At 37.0% G+C, this 16,856-nt stretch overlaps 1 protein-coding gene and 2 pseudogenes across 1 annotated transcript in view; 1 reads left to right on the top strand and 2 right to left on the bottom strand.

Moving 5' to 3' along the window:
- NSRP1 (nuclear speckle splicing regulatory protein 1) overlaps positions 1 to 13,677 on the top strand; it is a 43,662-nt gene extending 29,985 nt beyond the window's left edge. The window contains exons 4-7 of the mRNA XM_012740627.2: positions 4,689 to 4,817; positions 6,060 to 6,267; positions 8,044 to 8,152; positions 10,359 to 13,677. Coding sequence (XP_012596081.1) covers positions 4,689 to 4,817; positions 6,060 to 6,267; positions 8,044 to 8,152; positions 10,359 to 11,391 — 1,479 coding nt within the window. The 3' untranslated portion in view covers positions 11,392 to 13,677. The remainder of the gene's footprint in view (positions 1 to 4,688; positions 4,818 to 6,059; positions 6,268 to 8,043; positions 8,153 to 10,358) is intronic.
- Positions 301 to 660, bottom strand: LOC105857906 (small ribosomal subunit protein eS26 pseudogene; annotated as a pseudogene).
- Positions 13,678 to 14,207: 530 nt separating the features above from the next.
- On the bottom strand, positions 14,208 to 16,415 carry LOC105857967 (ribosome biogenesis protein NSA2 homolog pseudogene; annotated as a pseudogene).
- Positions 16,416 to 16,856: the final 441 nt, after the last annotated feature.

The raw sequence follows: 16,856 nt of genomic DNA, 5'->3' as shown, positions 1-16,856 counted from the left end.
AAAGGATAAATTGTTCCTTTATTATGATCATACAACTAATTGTAGAAATGGGCCTAAAGGTTTACTGTGTTTTCTACTTCGTCAAGTATCTGGGGGGTTTTTTGTTTTTTTTTTAATTCACACAGATTAGCTTTCTTTCAAAGAAAAACATTATGTGACAGTTCACACTTGAACACCTGGTATAGCACAAACTTCCACTCTCTCTGGCACAGACATATTCAACATGCTATATTAAGTATAATTTCCATTTTATTTTTTTCCAACAGATAGTTTTTCTTCACTCCTCAAGGACTCAACTCCTTACATAGGCTTTGGTGGAGGTCTTGGGGCAGCACTCGCAGGTCTAAATCTGGGTGGGGGTGTTCGGTCCTTGCGGGCTTCCCGAGAACGATTCCTGACTACCTTGCTGTGAATGGCACAACTCACACAGTAATGTAGCTTCGTGCACAGCTTAGGAAGCACATAGGCATCGAAGACACTCGCTTCAGATATGTTCCTGACAGCTGCAGCCTCCACTATGTTCCAGATGACGAACTTCTTTATGGCCTTGTTTTTAGGCACGCGTCGGGCGCAGTTTGTGCAGCGAGTAGGCTGCACATGGCCACGGCCCTTTTTGGCACGACTGTTCCTTCTTTTCTTTGTCATCTTGGAGACAAGGACGCAAAAAAGCCATATCAAGTGTCTTTGATTTTGCTGCTCTCGAGCATAATGCAATTAAACAATGGCAGCGTATCTTTCTTTTCCATTTAATTGTTTATCTTCCACATTTTCCTTATAATTTTTGGTCCTATTTCTCCCTTGTCTAACTAGAAACCTGCTTAAGGATAAGTTTATTAAGCACCTTCTACATGCTAGATGTTATTACAACTACTTTTAAAGAATTATCTTTAATTCTTACAATAATTCTATTGAGGAATGAAGGTGAGAAGAATTTATGTGACTTGCATGAGGTCACATACTTAGTAAATGGTAGAGTTGTGTTTAGACCTAGGCAATGAAGTTGCCTCCAGGGGTGGGGAACCTGTGGCCTCAAGGCCCTACATGGCCCTCCAGATCCCCAAGTGTGGCCCCTTGACCTAATCCAAACTCCGCAGAACAAATCCTTTTATTTAGTCAAAAGGCCTCACTCAAGCTTTTTTTTTTTTTTTTTTTGAGACAAGAGTCTTACTCTGGCCTGGGCTAGGGTGCAGTGGCATCAGCCTAGCTCACAGCTGATGATTAAATGCTGTAGGTCTCTGGTAGATATTCATTGTTAATCTAAGGAACTTTTTTTCTATTCTTAGTTTGAGGTTTTGTTATTTATTTGTTTTTTAAAATTGTGACCTATGTAAAAAGGGTAATATTTCATGGCCATGTTGGATTCCTACCAATAATGTCAGGTCAGCTTAACATGAGAAAACCAATCATTGAAGGCCGGGCGCGGTGGCTTACGCCTGTAATCCCAGCACTCTGGGAGGCCAAGGCGAGCAGATTGCTTGAGGTCAGGAGTTTGAAACCAGCCTGAGCAAGAGCAAGACCCCGTCTCTACTATAAATAGAAAGAAATTAATTGGCCAACTAATATATATAGAAAAAAAAATTAGCTGGGCATGGTGGTGCATGTCTGCAGTCCCAGCTACTTGGGAGGCTGAGGCAGCAGGATTGCTTGAGCCCAGGAGTTTGAGGTTGCTGTGAGCTAGGCTGACGCCATGGCACTCACTCTAGCCTGGGCAACAAAGTAAGACTCTGTCTCAAAAAAAAAACAAAAAAAAACAATCATTAGAACGTCACGTACGTGGGTATAAACCCAACATAAGCATAAAATATTATCCTTTTTATATGTTGTTGCATTTGGTTTACTAAAATTTCATTAAGGGTTTTGCATAAGTGTTGAGGATTTTCATACCATAAGTAAAGCTTGGCCTGTAATTTTCCTTTTCTTTCACTATAATTATCCAGATTAAAAGAAAATTAAGTCTGATAATATCAAGGTTTGGTGAATCTTATAAAATGAGCTAATAATATATACATTTTGAGTTTGTTTCTACCTCATCAATTTCTGTCCTGACAAATTAGTTTTCTTCATTCTACTTTCTTTTGAGTTTGTTTTTCTAACTTTTTGAAGTGGGTGCATAGCTCTGTTTTTCAATCCTTTCTCTTTTCTAATACATTTAATATATATATCTAAAGGTATACATTTCCCTCTAACCACTGCTGTAGCTGTGTCTCACAAATTTTGATAGGCAGTATTTTTGTTATTACATTCAAAATATTTTCTAATTTGCATTATGATTTCTTGTTTGACCCATATATTATTTAGAAGTATATAACTTGATTTCTAAATGTGGAGCTTTTTGGTTACCTTTTTGTTACTGATTTCTAACATGATTTCAAGACCTTATACTGACTGTATTGTTTCTTTCCTTTAATGTGTTGAGGTTTACTTTATGGTCTTGTATATAGTCAGTTTTTATAAATATTCCCTCCATCCTTAAAAATGCGCTATATGGATCCAGTGGGCCAGTTGTGTTATCTATCTATCTATATATTCATATTGATTTGTCTGTTCTATTATTGACAGACATATGTTAAAATCTCCCAATATAATTGTGGGTTTATTTATTTTCCCTTAGATTTCTGTTCAATTTTTGCTTTGTAAGTGTTGAGACATAGTTAATAATAACATATCTACCCAAGTGCTCACCTGCATCTTTCTTCCCAGCATATACAAAGACATGTCATCAGTTTAAAACAGCCCTCAGTCTCCTTTTTCCCTTGCTTTTTGTTATGGTGGTGGTTATTATTTCTTAGAGTCCATGTTTTAGGGAGGGAGCAGCAGTGCCAATTCATCTTCTAGGCAGGAGAATCATTGGTTTTCTAAAGGTTGAGAAGTGGAGGAAAAATGTGAATTTCTTAATATTTTAAACAATATTCCAGAAAAGTATTTTTCATTTAGGATGTGATGTTGATACATAAAAACCTGAGAATATCGAGTAGATTCTTTTGAATATTTGTTATATCATCCTGTCACTTAAAAAGGATCCCTCAATGTTCCACATTGCACTGGGCAATGTAGCCATTCAGAAAAAAAGTTTAGATGTGAAAACTCTGTATCTCAGAAACTTATAAGCCTCTTACCTTAGATTTGTGAAATGATTATGAAGTAGTAACATCAAGTGTATTATTTTTTTGTTTTTTTGTTTTTGTTTTTTTTTTTTTTTTTTTGAGACAGAGTCTCACTTTGTTGCCCAGGCTAGAGTGAGTGCCGTGGCGTCAGCCTAGCTCACAGCAACCTCAGTCTCCGGGGCTCAGCGATCCTACTGCCTCAGCCTCCCTAGTAGCTGGGACTACAGGCATGTGCCACCATGCCCGGCTAATTTTTTGTATATATATTTTTAGTTGGTCAATTAATTTATTTCTATTTTTGGTAGAGACGGGGTCTCGCTCAGGCTGGTTTCGAACTCCTGACCTTGAGCAATCCTCCTGCCTCGGCCTCCCAAAGTGCTAGGATTACAGGCGTGAGCCACCACGCCCGGCTATCAAGTGTATTATTAAGAGTTTAATGTTTCAGAGTAGACTGTTCCATTAGTGTTCAGAAGAAAGAGATCATTAGAGGTTAAAGTCCTCAGAAATGGCCTCATTTCTAGCACTCTCAGAGGCCAGGGTGGGAGAATCGCTTGAGCTCGGGATTTCGAGACCAGCTTGAGCAAGAGCGAGACCCCATCACTACTAAAAATAGAAAAAATTAGCTGGGTGACTAAAAATAGAAAAAAAATATTAGCCGAGCATGGTGGCATGCCCGTGTAGTCCCAGCTACTCAGGAGGCTGAAGCAGGAGGATTACTTGAACCCAGGAGTTTAAGGTTGCCATGAGCTAGGCTGATGCCATGGCACTCTAGCCTAGGCAATATAGAGCAAGACTCTGTCTCAAAAAGAAAAGTAAAGAAATGGCTTCATTTAAGATGTAGGGAGTTGAACTAGCCCTGAAACTTGGGTAAGATTTCAGTGGCCTAAAAGGGGAAGAAAAACATTTAAGATAGAAGGAAGCTAACAAAGGCAGAGACTATATGACTGAAATTACAAATATACTTTATTAATTACAAAATGTTCCTAATTTTATACTATGTTGGGAACTTTTCATAAAGTTATTTCCTACCATTATACATTTGAAAACTAAACATTTTATTTGGCTCCTCAACTTACTAGAAGTGATGTGAAAGTTTAATATATAATGTAGGCATCTCAAAACCAGGGTTAGATGTTTCTCTGTTATACTTTGGACCTCTTGACCTTTTGATGTATATAATTATATTTATATACAAATAAATAGATGATAATTGTTAATGTTTATTGGACACTATTCTCTGTCAGACTCTATTCTAAGTGTTTTAAGTTTAAGTCATTTATCACAACAGCTTGGAAGGTAGATAAAATTATTATTTATTATTACCAATTTTTTAGATGAGGAAAATTAAGGCATAAAAAGATTAAACAAACTTGCCCAAAGTAATTAGTGTAGAGCCAAGATTCAAACCCAGGCAGCCTGGTTCCAGAATTTACATTCATATATTGTATCTAAAATGTGACTGATGTAATTTTTATGATATGTTTCCAATTTTATGAACCTTTCTCAAAAAAATGCATATAGATTTTTTGTGGTGTATATTGGCTAGCTCATATTTTTGAAACATGTTTGATTTTTTTTTTTAAGACCAAACTGGAAATCCAGAAGGCCCTTGCAGAAGATTCCACTGTGTATGAATATGACAGTATTTATGATGAAATGCAGAAAAAAAAGGAGGAAAGTAATCCCAAATTGCTTTTGGGGAAAGATCGAAAGGTTTGTTTGTAGCTGAAATACAAATTTTCTTTGACCTTGATCTATATTTTATATCTTAATCTCATTTTAACATGAGGATGGTCTGAGCTAAAGCTATTAGGTAGTTGATATTAGTAGTTCCACATATTACAGATTTTAGAACCAAGGAAGCCCTACATATATTATGCTAATGAGCTAAGTGAATTATCTAAAAACTTTATAAATTGTTACTTTGTAAAACTTTACAAATAATTTTTTGAAAATTTTTCCTTAGAAGTTCTGTGTACCAAATTTGTACTGCTCCTGCCCTGTTTATGTTTAATTATCTTCTTATTTTTTATTGCTTTCTAACTAGTAACTGAATCATCTGCCTGCACATATCATGGTCAGATTTTAAGTTTGAAAAAAAGCAAAAGAGAAAAATTTGAAATAAATTCTAATTTTCTTTCTGTCACTCTTGTTACTTCACAAGTACAGACTGATTATTAAGGATCTTTGCATTTTACAGTATCTAGAGTAATGGTGTAAAATTATATTAAAGCTACTATTTTAAATAATCTATTTCCACTAAATGTGAAAAACTAGTGGGAAATTTTCTTATTTATTTGTTGAATTAAAAGAATACCAGGCCGGGCGCGGTGGCTCACGCCTGTAATCCTAGCACTCTGGGAGGCCGAGGCGAGTGGATCGCTCAAGGTCAGGAGTTCGAAACCAGCCTGAACAAGAGCGAGACCCCATCTCTACTATAAATAGAAAGAAATTAATTGGCCAACTAATATATATAGAAAAACTTAGCCGGGCATGGTGGTGCATGCTTGTAGTCCCATGTACTCGGGAGGCTGAGTCAGCAGGATTGCTTGAGCCCAGGAGTTTGAGGTTGCTGTGAGCTAGGCTGACGCCATGGCACTCACTTTAGCCTGGGCAACAAAGCGAGACTCTGTCTCTCTCTCAAAAAAAAAAGAATACCAGAAAAATGGGTGATGAAAACACTCAAAAAATTTGTTACTTAGTTTGAGATTTTTAAGAAAAAGTAAAATAGCATTATAAATAGTTTCTATCTCTGCTATACTTAAATTTTTATTGAAAACTATTTCAATATTAATCTTGCCAGTAAATTTGTATTAAATTTTGAGAAGATTACAATCCTATTTGGGCTAATCATTTCTATCTTAATGAGTTCATGATAAAAATTGTAACAGTATTAATATTGTTATAAGTTATTATTTTTAACTCTTTCCCAAATAATTTTATTTTTTCCCTTAGCCCAAGTACATTCACAACTTACTAAAAGCAGTTGAAATTAGAAAAAAGGAACAGGAAAAAAGAATGGAAAAGAAAATACAGAGAGAACGAGAAATGGAAAAGGGAGAATTTGATGATAAAGAGGCATTTGTGACATCTGCTTATAAGAAAAAACTACAAGAAAGAGCTGAGGAGGAAGAAAGAGAAAAGAGGGCTGCTGCTCTGGAAGGTAAAACGGAAGAAGGGGAAAGGTAGAAGGAACCAGAGCAGCAGAATCTCTACCCTGTGGTTAGCTGTTTGCTCTGTTGCTGAACTTGTGGGTTATAATGTTGTGATCATAATTTCTGCATAAGAATACAAGATACAATGCTGGGCACTGTGGCTCACACCCATAATCCCAGTACTTTGGAAGGCTTAGGTAGGAGGATCTTTTCAGGCCATGAGTTCGAGACCAACCTGAGCAACATAGCAAGACCCCCCATCTCTACAAAAAAGATTTAAAAATTAACCAGGTGTGGTGGTGCATGCCTATAGTCCTAGTGACTCAGGTTGCTGAGACAGTAGGATGGCTTGAACCTAGGAGTTCAAGGCTCTAGTGGGCTATGGTTGAGCTACCATACTCCCAACCGGTTGACAGAGTGAGAATCTGTCTCCAAAAAATAATTTTTTTCAATTAAAAAAAGGAAATAAGATATATGATTTTTTTTTTTTTTTTGAGACAGAGTCTCACTTTGTTGTCCAGGCTAGAGTGAGTGCCGTGGTGTCAGCCTAGCTCATAGCAACCTCAAACTCCTGGGCTTGAGTGATCCTTCTGCCTCAGCCTCCCGAGTAGCTGGGACTACAGGCATGCGCCACCATGCCCGGCTAATTTTTTATATATATATATCAGTTGGCCAATTAATTTCTTTCTATTTATAGTAGAGACGGGGTCTCGCTCTTGCTCAGGCTGGTTTTGAACTCCTGACCTTGAGCAATCCGCCCGCCTTGGCCTCCCAAGAGCTAGGATTACAGGCGTGAGCCACAGCGCCCGGCCTAGGATATATGATATTTTATAAAACAGGAAATTTTAACTAAAACTGCATTTGAACTTTTCTTCAGTAACTGTTATTTCTGTTAGACTTTTTTCATTTTGTTGCTTAAAACTATGATCACTACAAGTCATTGCCTTAGAACATGATTTCAAATGTAAAAACATTTATTACAAGGTATAACAAGCCTGGTGCAGTGGTGCGCCAGTAGTCCCTTCTACTGGGGAGGCTGAGGTAGGAGGATCACTTGAGCCCAGGAGTTCGGGGCTATAGTGAGCTATGATCGAAGCACTGCACTCCAGCCTGGGTGACACAACAAGACCCTGTCTCTGAAAAAATTTTAAAAAGGTATAACACCATAACATTTGTCAGAAACAATATAAATACAACTTAAAACCTTCATTGTGTTTTCTGGAATGAGAAAATCTAGAGTAACACCACTCAAGAAGGATTAAGTAGGGAATAGAAAAAGAATAATTGAAGAGAAAACAAAGATGTGCAGAGGTTAAAGAATATCTTAGTGCTTTACTTTAGTGCTTTCTACTCATAATCATTCGTTAAGATCTAAGTAGAATATGTACTTATAAATAATTTAATTGGCAAGTGTTCATCAACTTTTAAGTAGAAGAAAACCAAATGTATAAGAGTCTAAGCATGTACAATGTGTTCATCTAGAGCACCAGTCAGCAAACTTTCTGTGAAGGACTAGATAGTAAATATTTTAGGTTTTTGGACATAAAGTCTCAACTGTGCCTCTGTAGTGTAAAAGTAGCCATGTACAATGCATAAACGAGCAGGGCTGTTGCAATAAAAATTTATTTACAAAAACAGCAGGCCAAATTTGGCCTGCAGGCTACAGTTTGCCAACTTCTAATCTAGAGAATAGTTTATACACTGTATGTTTCTATACTGTACACCTGTAAAACAATTGCATTGTGCCTTGTTGAATATATTCTCATTTTTGCTTTCCCTCTCAGCATGTTTGGATGTAACGAAGCAGAAAGATCTCAGTGGATTTTATAGGCACCTATTAAATCAAGCAGTTGGTGAAGAGGAAGTACCTAAATGCAGTTTTCGTGAAGCCAGGTGAGAGGTGCCATATGGAATATTTAGAAGAAAGTTACTGTTAAAAATCTGTGGTTGTGGGGTTATTTTAACCCTCGGAAAGGTAGAGGACCATAGCATTGCATATTGTGTTGTCAGCCACCCTAACCTATTTAATTGAATGAATGACTAGGAATTTGCAGTTTCTTAATTTAAAAACCTAAAGTTTAGTTCAAGATTATTTCTGTTCTGTAGGTCACAAAAATTGTTATGATTTGCATCAAAACATTGTTGGTGATTTAGTTTAATATTATCATAAATATTAGTGTGCTTTATGGGTCTCATGAATGACCTTCAAGGGGGAACACAACCAAATGGTGTGGTTTTGTTTTATTTTGTTTAAACTAAAAGTACAAGTATCCCTCATTGCCCTAGTTCCTTAAAATGATTGCTGTCAAAATTGAGAAATTTGGAAGGAATCAGGTATTTACAACATAAATCTTAAATGCATGTTCCGTTAGTGTATAAAAAAGAAAGTGGTTTATTTTCATAATGGCATCCAGCTTTCATAAAATGTAAAAGTCACATATCAGGAGCTAGAACTCCATTGTCCAATATGTAGCCATTAGTCACACATAGCGTTTAACCGTTTGCACTCACTTGCTTTTTTCTCGATTCCTTTATTCTACTCGGGATTTAATTTTTTAAATACCCCAGAATAATAAATACTGGAGTTTCTTTTCATACAAACTTATTTATTTGGATTTTTTTTATATTTCAAATTATTGATGCATTCAAAGAGTAATTTTAATCTCTATAATTTTTCATGGTGTGAGCTGCTACCGATGCTAACCTTGTCGAGTCACACTAGACATCCAAGTGCAAAGGATTAAATTAACTAAAAGTAAATAAAATATAAAATTTTAGTTACAGTGGCCACATTTTAAGTACTCACTTGCCATATGTGGGTAGTGGCTGCCTTACTGTACAGCTCAAATATGGACATTACCATTTCTATAGGCATTTCTATTAAACAGTGCTGGTTTAGGAAATAAAGGATTGGAGGATTTTTGAATAAAATTATAAGGTATTATAGGAATGGTGCAATGATTATGCCATAAGTATATAGCTGAAGGTAAAGGGAGAGTTTATCCTAAACCTGTATGTAAGCCAACTTTTTTTTTTTTTTTTAACAGAAACATTCTGATTAGAAGATCTCAGTCTGTGGTGCTGGGGAAAGGGGAGACGGTGGGAGAATGTAATTAAGGGTAAAGAGAGGGAATTAAGTTTATGTCCCACTTCTCCCCACACTGCTAGGTTTTGATTACAAAATTGATGAGAAGTATGAGCCTAAGAAAGTGTATTTGAAGATTCATCTTTTGAATGGAAATGACAATACATTATGTGTTTCTATTAGAGTTTCATCTGGAGTATTTATGAGACCAGCCGTGAAACACCATAATGTCATTTATGTAGTTGTACTTCTCAAGAGTCTGTTAATTGAATTCCTAATCATTATTGGGTCCTTTAGCCAAGGCAGTTTTGTCAGCATTTCCTAGAGAACCAAAGTTGTTGCACTGTTAGTTAGAGTGAATGTGTGAGTAGTATAAATAAAGTTAACCACACTTATCAGCTGGAAAAATGTAGATGATACAGATAATTTTAGTGTTGATTCTAATAGCTGGACAGATCACATATTTCCATTTTGTTGTGATAGATGCCAAGGGTGTGTATCCAGATGCTGGTACCTTTTTAGTCATGAGAGAGATGGATATTTAGAAATTAGATTTACCACTGTTTTGCTATGAAAAACATATCTTCATGTACTTCTAGGACAATTTTTTATAACTTTTAAAAAAGAAAACAAAAAATACAGTAGTCGCTATTTCAACTTCATTTTGTGAAAATAGAATGTGGATCCAGAACATATCTTATTTTCTGAATTATTCTTTGTCCAGGCTTAACAAAAAATGAAGACCTTGTACAGACCCCTACCTGAGGGTTCTAGTAGTTCAGTAGAGAAGGACTAATTTTCTCTATTTCACTTCTATAAATATTGAGAATATTCTGAATGGTTTGAAAATGCTAGTTTTCATGAAGATCCGCACCTTTTTGCATTTGGATAATCAGACAATGTATATAATTATAGTTGTATTGATTTAAGTATTGAGAAAAATTATGTAAACACTTCATTTGCTTACTGTAATTGATAATGTGGCATTTTGTGTTTGTATTGTTTTTTTAAAAGGTCTGGGATAAAAGAAGAGAAATCAAGGGGTTACTCTGATGAAGTAAGTTCAGAGAACAGAGCACGGCAGGAGAAATGCATTCTCCAAACTGGTGTGAAAGTAGAGGAAAACCCAGATGCAGACAGTGACTTTGATGCTAAGAGCAGTGAGGATGATGAAATGGAAGAAACTAAAGTGAACTGTAGAAGGGAAAAGGTCACAGAGACTTCAGAGGACTCCAAGCATCACAGAACACAAACCCGCTCACGGTCATCTAGTGAAGAAAGAGGGCATGGTGCCAAACACCACACAAAAGGTTCCAAGTCAAGAGGACATGAGAAAAGGGAAGATCGTCACCAAGAGAGACAGTCCAGAGACCAACAGAACCATTACACTGACCGGGATTACCGGAAAGAAAAGGATTCTCATAGGCACAGAGAGGCCAGTCATAGAGATTCCCACTGGAGGAGGCATGAACAAGAAGATAAACTGAGGGCAAGGGACCAAAGAGAAAGAAGTGACAGAGAACGGAAAAGGGAAAAAGACAGAGAGAAATATTCCTCAACAGAACAAGAAAGAGATAGACAACAAAATGCTCATAACCGACACAGTGAGAAAGGAGAGAAGGAAGAGAAAAACAAAGAAAAGGAAGAACATATGAAAGAAAGGAACGAAAGATATGAAAATAATGATAAATATAGAGATAGAGAAAAACAAGAAGTAATTGTTCAATCTTCAGAAAAGAGAAGCAGCCCAAATTCTAAGGCAAAGGATACATTTCTTGACCAGGAAAGACCCAGCAAAATGAGAAACATAGAAAAGGACAAAGAAAGAAACCAAGAGAAACCCTCTAGTTCTGAAACATCACCGGGAGCAAAACACAGACTCACAGAGGAAAGGCAAGACAAGGAACAAGAGAGACTACTTGAGGCGGTGAGCAAGTTTGCAAAGCGAAACAACGAAGAAACTGTAATGTCAGCTAGAGATAGATACTTGGCCAGGCAAATGGCACGGGTTAATGCAAAGACATACATTGAAAAAGAAGATGACTAAGGGCTGCCTCAGTACAAGGAACTCTGGAAGCACAGAAAACTGACTCCTGGAACTCGTTATGTGAAAGCATAAGGGGAGTGTAACAATAGTGGTTAGGAGAGTGTTTTTAAATATATTTCTGAAATCAAAAGTCTTTTATCTTGAATGTTTGGCTGAATTGTATATAATATTTACTTGTCAGTAACACATTCTTGGTTGTATTCAAGAAAAATGAGAGTACTTACTAAGGAAAGTTGGCTCCACTACAACCCATTAAAAAATAATTTAAACAACTTTTAAAATAACTTTAAACAACTTTTTAAATAATGTTGGTTTTGTTGCAAGGAGCTGTTTTGTTTTATAAATATTGTATTTCAGATAAAAATATGTATATTTGAACAATAAAGTAGGGAATATTGTTATACTTTATGTTCTGAAATTTGTATTAAGCTGTAAAATGTGGATCATACATACATATTTGTAAATAACAGCTCACAGCATAGTGGCTTAAATGAAAATAAAAATAGTGATATGCTTGTACATTTAATACATGCTTTTATTTTTTAAAAATAATAACTGTGACAAATGTCACAATTTGTCTTTATTTTTTAGTAAAAAAATCACTAATTTGTAATTCTGAAACCTTGGTAATTTAGTAAATTGACTACGTAGGTAAATCACTTTTAGCCAAGGGTGAAAAGATGGAGACATTTAGTCTAAATGAAATTAGCTAAGCCTCTAGGTGGCCAATTTCTGAACATGGCTTATTTTACCTACTCTGAAAAACAGTTTATTCCAGTTCCATTTGTGTACCAAAACTAGTATTTCTTTACTAAGTCTTCGAAACTTACCACTTGAAATTATATACTGCAAATAATTTATAGGAAAAAAATGAATGTTGTGGAGAAAATAGTTCTCTTAACAGGTCTTCCCATTAAGAAAATGCTATTTATAGCTCTCATAATACTTAGTTATAAACAGCTTCCACATTTTCTTATTTTTAGTTAGAAGGATAAACTTAGTTTAATAAGAATGTTGACTTCTTAGGGGAGGGACTAGGCCAGGGCAGATTTTTGTCTCCCTTGCCTCGGGCCCTGCAGAGCCTAAGTGCTATGCTATCCTAGAGGGGCTTTGGACCAACAGAAAAAGCAAGGGCATAGGGAGGAGGAGGTTGCACCCATTGGCAATAAAGTTGATTGGGGTGGGGGTGCTAAGAATGTTGTTTTATAGATAGAAAATACTGTATATTAAGGGTCAGATGGTAGCATTCATAAATCATTTTATTCTACTTTTAAAACCAGAAAGGAAAAGTAACAGTTAATGCTCAGATCTGACTGACACATTAAATCTCAATTACATCCTAATACTTTAAAGTCTTTGACAAACCCTAAAAAGCACTGACTTAGTGTACACAAGGGGAGCAGCATGAGGTAAGTATGGAAAGGTAAGTTAGGGCGAGTTCACGGAAGACCATGAATGACAGACTAAAAATCTTCTACTTTAGTAGAGAATATGGTTCCTTTGTTAGGATTGTTTTAGAACTAGAGCTGGTAAGATTTATTTGATCGTGGTGTGCAAGGTAAGAGGGAGAGAATGATACCAGAGAGATCTGATAAGCTGTGGATTTCCCTCTCCCAGTAGTTCAGGAAGTTTCAGAAAGCAGCATCCAAGCTATAGATTACTTACTTTTTATTAACCTCCTTAGTTTGACATAAATCAGTGAGAAACTGTAAATTAAGGATTTTATTCTATGTCCTCCAAAAACAGATGTTGGTTTTGCCTCTTTCATCCATTCCACCCTTTTCTGGTAATACCTTGGTTTTTCCCTTTGTAAAGCACCCCTTTACTGCTCTTAGTCCAGAGGTTCAAATGGGGGAAACTGGCCTCCAGGAAGGGTGTGTGACTCAAAACCGGGCTGATTCTGGGACAATTGTCAGAGCATAAAGAAATGTTTTCCACTAACTATAATAGCATTGCTAACTGTGGAGGTGAGGTAAGTCTGAAGGTGCACGGGAGAGTGCCTGGCTGCCTGTCAGAATAATGCCCACACAAAAGCGAGCAGAAATGAGAGAGGAAGAAAAGGACTAAAAGACCTGATTGCTTTTGAATCTCGCTATATTGTAGCTTTTTTTTTAAAGATATTTAAATCAAGACTATACTTTTATCTCTTAGGCTAGTTTGAATTGGGTTTTTGCCACTGCAACCAAAACAGCCCTATTTGTTACAAAATTCCACCTAATGATAGCTATGTACCAAAAAAGTCATCAGAGCACTGTTTATAAAGTTTTTTGTTGTTGTTGTTGTTGTTTTTTTTTTTGAGACAGAGTCTTGCTTTGTTGCTCAGGCTAGAGTGAGTGCCGTGGCGTCAGCCTAGCTCACAGCAACCTCAAACTCCTGGGCTTAAGCAATCCTCCTGCCTCAGCCTCCCGAGTAGCTGGGACTACAGGCACGTGCCACCATGTCTGGCTAATTTATATATATATATATATATATATATATATATATATATATATATATGTTGGCCAATTAATTTCTTTCTATTTTTTATAGTAGAGACGGGGTCTCGCTCAGGCTGATTTTGAACTCCTGACCTTGAGCAATCCGCCCGCCTCGGCCTCCCAGAGTGCTAGGATTACAAGCGTGAGCCACCACGCCCGGCCATAAAGTTTTTAATTGTAGTATAACATGCGTGGAGAAAAGTGCACGTGACTATACAGCTTAATGAATTCACACAGAGTGAACACAAAAAGGATGTTATGGCAGAAGCTCCCTTCAGACCTCTCCCCAGCCTATTTTCTAATTTTAGCACCATAGATGAGTTGTGCTTGTTTGCTAGGTTCTTTTTTTTTTTAACTGGATCATTTTAATGTTTTATACAATTTGATAAATAGTTCTTTTGATGACTGCAGACATGTAAGGCTATTTGGTGGCATTCAGAAACATACTGTAATGGTGGTTTTCCCAACTGGTATGTAGTCTTCAATAAGAAGTTACTTGTATGAAACTGCTATCAAACCAGTAAGACTGCATTTATACATCCGTCATTTTCAGGATTGTTGGTAACCTGGGCATATTTCCCCCAGATAACCTTGCCTCCTTGTGTCACAAGGCCCAACTCGCTCACGTTGACCTCAGTGACAGTTCCTTTAGTAGTAATACCCAAAGTTGTATATAATGGGGATGAGGGATTCTTCTTTACACCAAGTATTGGTAGGCAAAAGGTAGCTTTCAGTTCAGGATGTGTTACATGGGCCTTCTTGAAACATAAGCCCATTGGCCTAATGAATCTTTCATATTTAGGTGGTTTTCTTGTAAAACCATCTCGAACAAAGCAGACTTTAGTAACCATCCTCTTCCATGCCTTTTTCTTTCTCTTTCCTGTTCGAATAACTTTTAATACTTCTGTTTCTCCTTGGGCACGAACTTTGGGCAGAGGGACTTCCCATTTTCCCTGCTTTCTCTTTTCTTTTTTGTTTAATCATATTGGAAAGTACTTTGGCTTGGGACTGCCCTTCTCTGTCCAGCAGATAGGCAGGTACTGCTCCCTGTGGAGTCTTTTCATCATTCTTTTGTTTGGTGTTTCTCTTTTCATGCATCTTGATAGTCTTTTTCATTTGTATTTTCTTAGCATGGCGCTGATTATGGTAGAGCTTAGCCTTCAGACCAATCATCTTCTTTGCCTTCTTCGACTGTTCATGAGCCTCTCGACTTTTTTTGTCTTTTTCTCATGGTAATCCAAACGATACCCATAGCGTTTACGGTGTAATTCAATATATTCATTTTGTGGCATGGTGACAGCCACAGAGCCGCAAGTCGCGACTTCTCGAGGACGAAGAAGCTCTCGATCTCCGCGTCTCAGAGATCCACGAGCTGACTTGGCGCAGGCCGCAACAGGAAAAGGGTTTGCTAGGTTCTTTAGTGTTTGTTTATTTTGTTGGTGGACATTCGATTATTTCTTGTTTGAGGTTACTATGAATAGTGTTTCTAGGAACAATCTTGTACTTGTTTTCTAGTACATATGCGTATGTGTGTTTTGAGGTTCTGGTTAGCTATGGTAATGCCACTGCACTGTAGCCCCAGCAACAAGGTAAGAGACTCTGTCTCACACACACAAAAAGAAAAGATAGCATTAGTTTATGGGAGAGGTACACACAGGGCTTCTAAATGCTGACAATAGTCTGTTCTCGACCTGGATGGTGGTGACTTGTTTTTCTTTCAACTGTAAATATGTTTTATATATTATTTTGTGTGTATGTCTAACAAAGGTTTTTGTAATCTTAAAAATTTTAATATATAGGGGTTGGAGAAACTAAGGGTCATTCTGGTTAATCTTAGTCATTTCTATAGGAAGACTCTATATAGACTGATGGTTAGTCAATTGGCTTATGCATGGAGAAGTAGTTCTTTGATAATGTATTATTTAGACCAGTATGAGTAAGGGATTCATTAAATTTGTTGCTAGTTATGTGTTATTTTAAATATGTGAGGTCCAAAATAATGTACTTAAAGACATTTTATGAGTTGGTAAACATCTTTTCCTCTGACTCAGTTTTCAGTAAGATACGAATGACTCAGAAATCTCGGGTTTTCCTCCCCCTCCCTTGTTCATGCTTACTCCAGTCATGCTAAATACATAGTGCTGTGCCACGCTAACTATGCCTTCTCACCTTCGGGATGCTTTGCCTTGTTTCTGCCTAACTATTCTTAAAGCTGAGCCTCTCTTGATATGCCTCTTTTGCTTCAGCAACCTCTCCCTTTCCTTTGCATTCTGTGCTTAATACATTATAGTATGGTGATAGTATGTCAGTTATTTAAAGGCAAAGAGCTATCCAATCTTATAGTATGCCCAGTGCCTACTACAGTGCTGGCATGAGTGAAGGGTAAGAAGAGTTTTTACTTTATTGTTTTAACTTCACTTATACTAATATCCCTCAAGTATTTCTTAAAATCAGAATTTTAAAGCTATAAAGATCTTAGAAATTGACTCATCATGTCTACAGTTTAAAATGTTTGTGAGGGCTGGGCGCAGTGGCTCACACCTGTAATCCTAGCCCTCTGGGAGGCCGAGGCGGGCGGATTGCTCGAGGTCAGGAGTTTGAAACAAGCCTGAGCAAGAGCAAGACCCTGTCTCTACTATAAATAGAAAGAAATTAATTGGCCAACTAATACATATAGAAAAAGTTAGCCAGGCATGGTGGCACATGCCTGTAGTCCCAGCTACTTGGGAGGCTGAGGCAGCAGGATTGCTTAAGCCCAGGAGTTTGAGGTTGCTGTGAGCTAGGCTGACCCCACGGCACTCACTCTAGCCTGAGCAACAAAGCGAGACTCTGTCTCAAAAAAAAAAAAAAAAAAGTGAGGTACTATGACATTATGTTTAAGAGCTGAGACTGGCAAGTCTTAAAGTTCACTACTTCCTGGCTGCATAACCTTGGACACATTATTTAACTTCCCTTAGCTTTAGTTTCTTCTTTAGTTTCTCATCTGTA

Source organism: Microcebus murinus, chromosome 18 (assembly GCF_040939455.1).
Source record: "Microcebus murinus isolate Inina chromosome 18, M.murinus_Inina_mat1.0, whole genome shotgun sequence".
In the NCBI taxonomy this organism is placed as follows: domain Eukaryota; kingdom Metazoa; phylum Chordata; class Mammalia; order Primates; family Cheirogaleidae; genus Microcebus; species Microcebus murinus.
The sequence above is the reverse complement of the archived record's forward strand: the minus strand, read 5'-3'. Positions and strand labels throughout refer to the sequence as shown.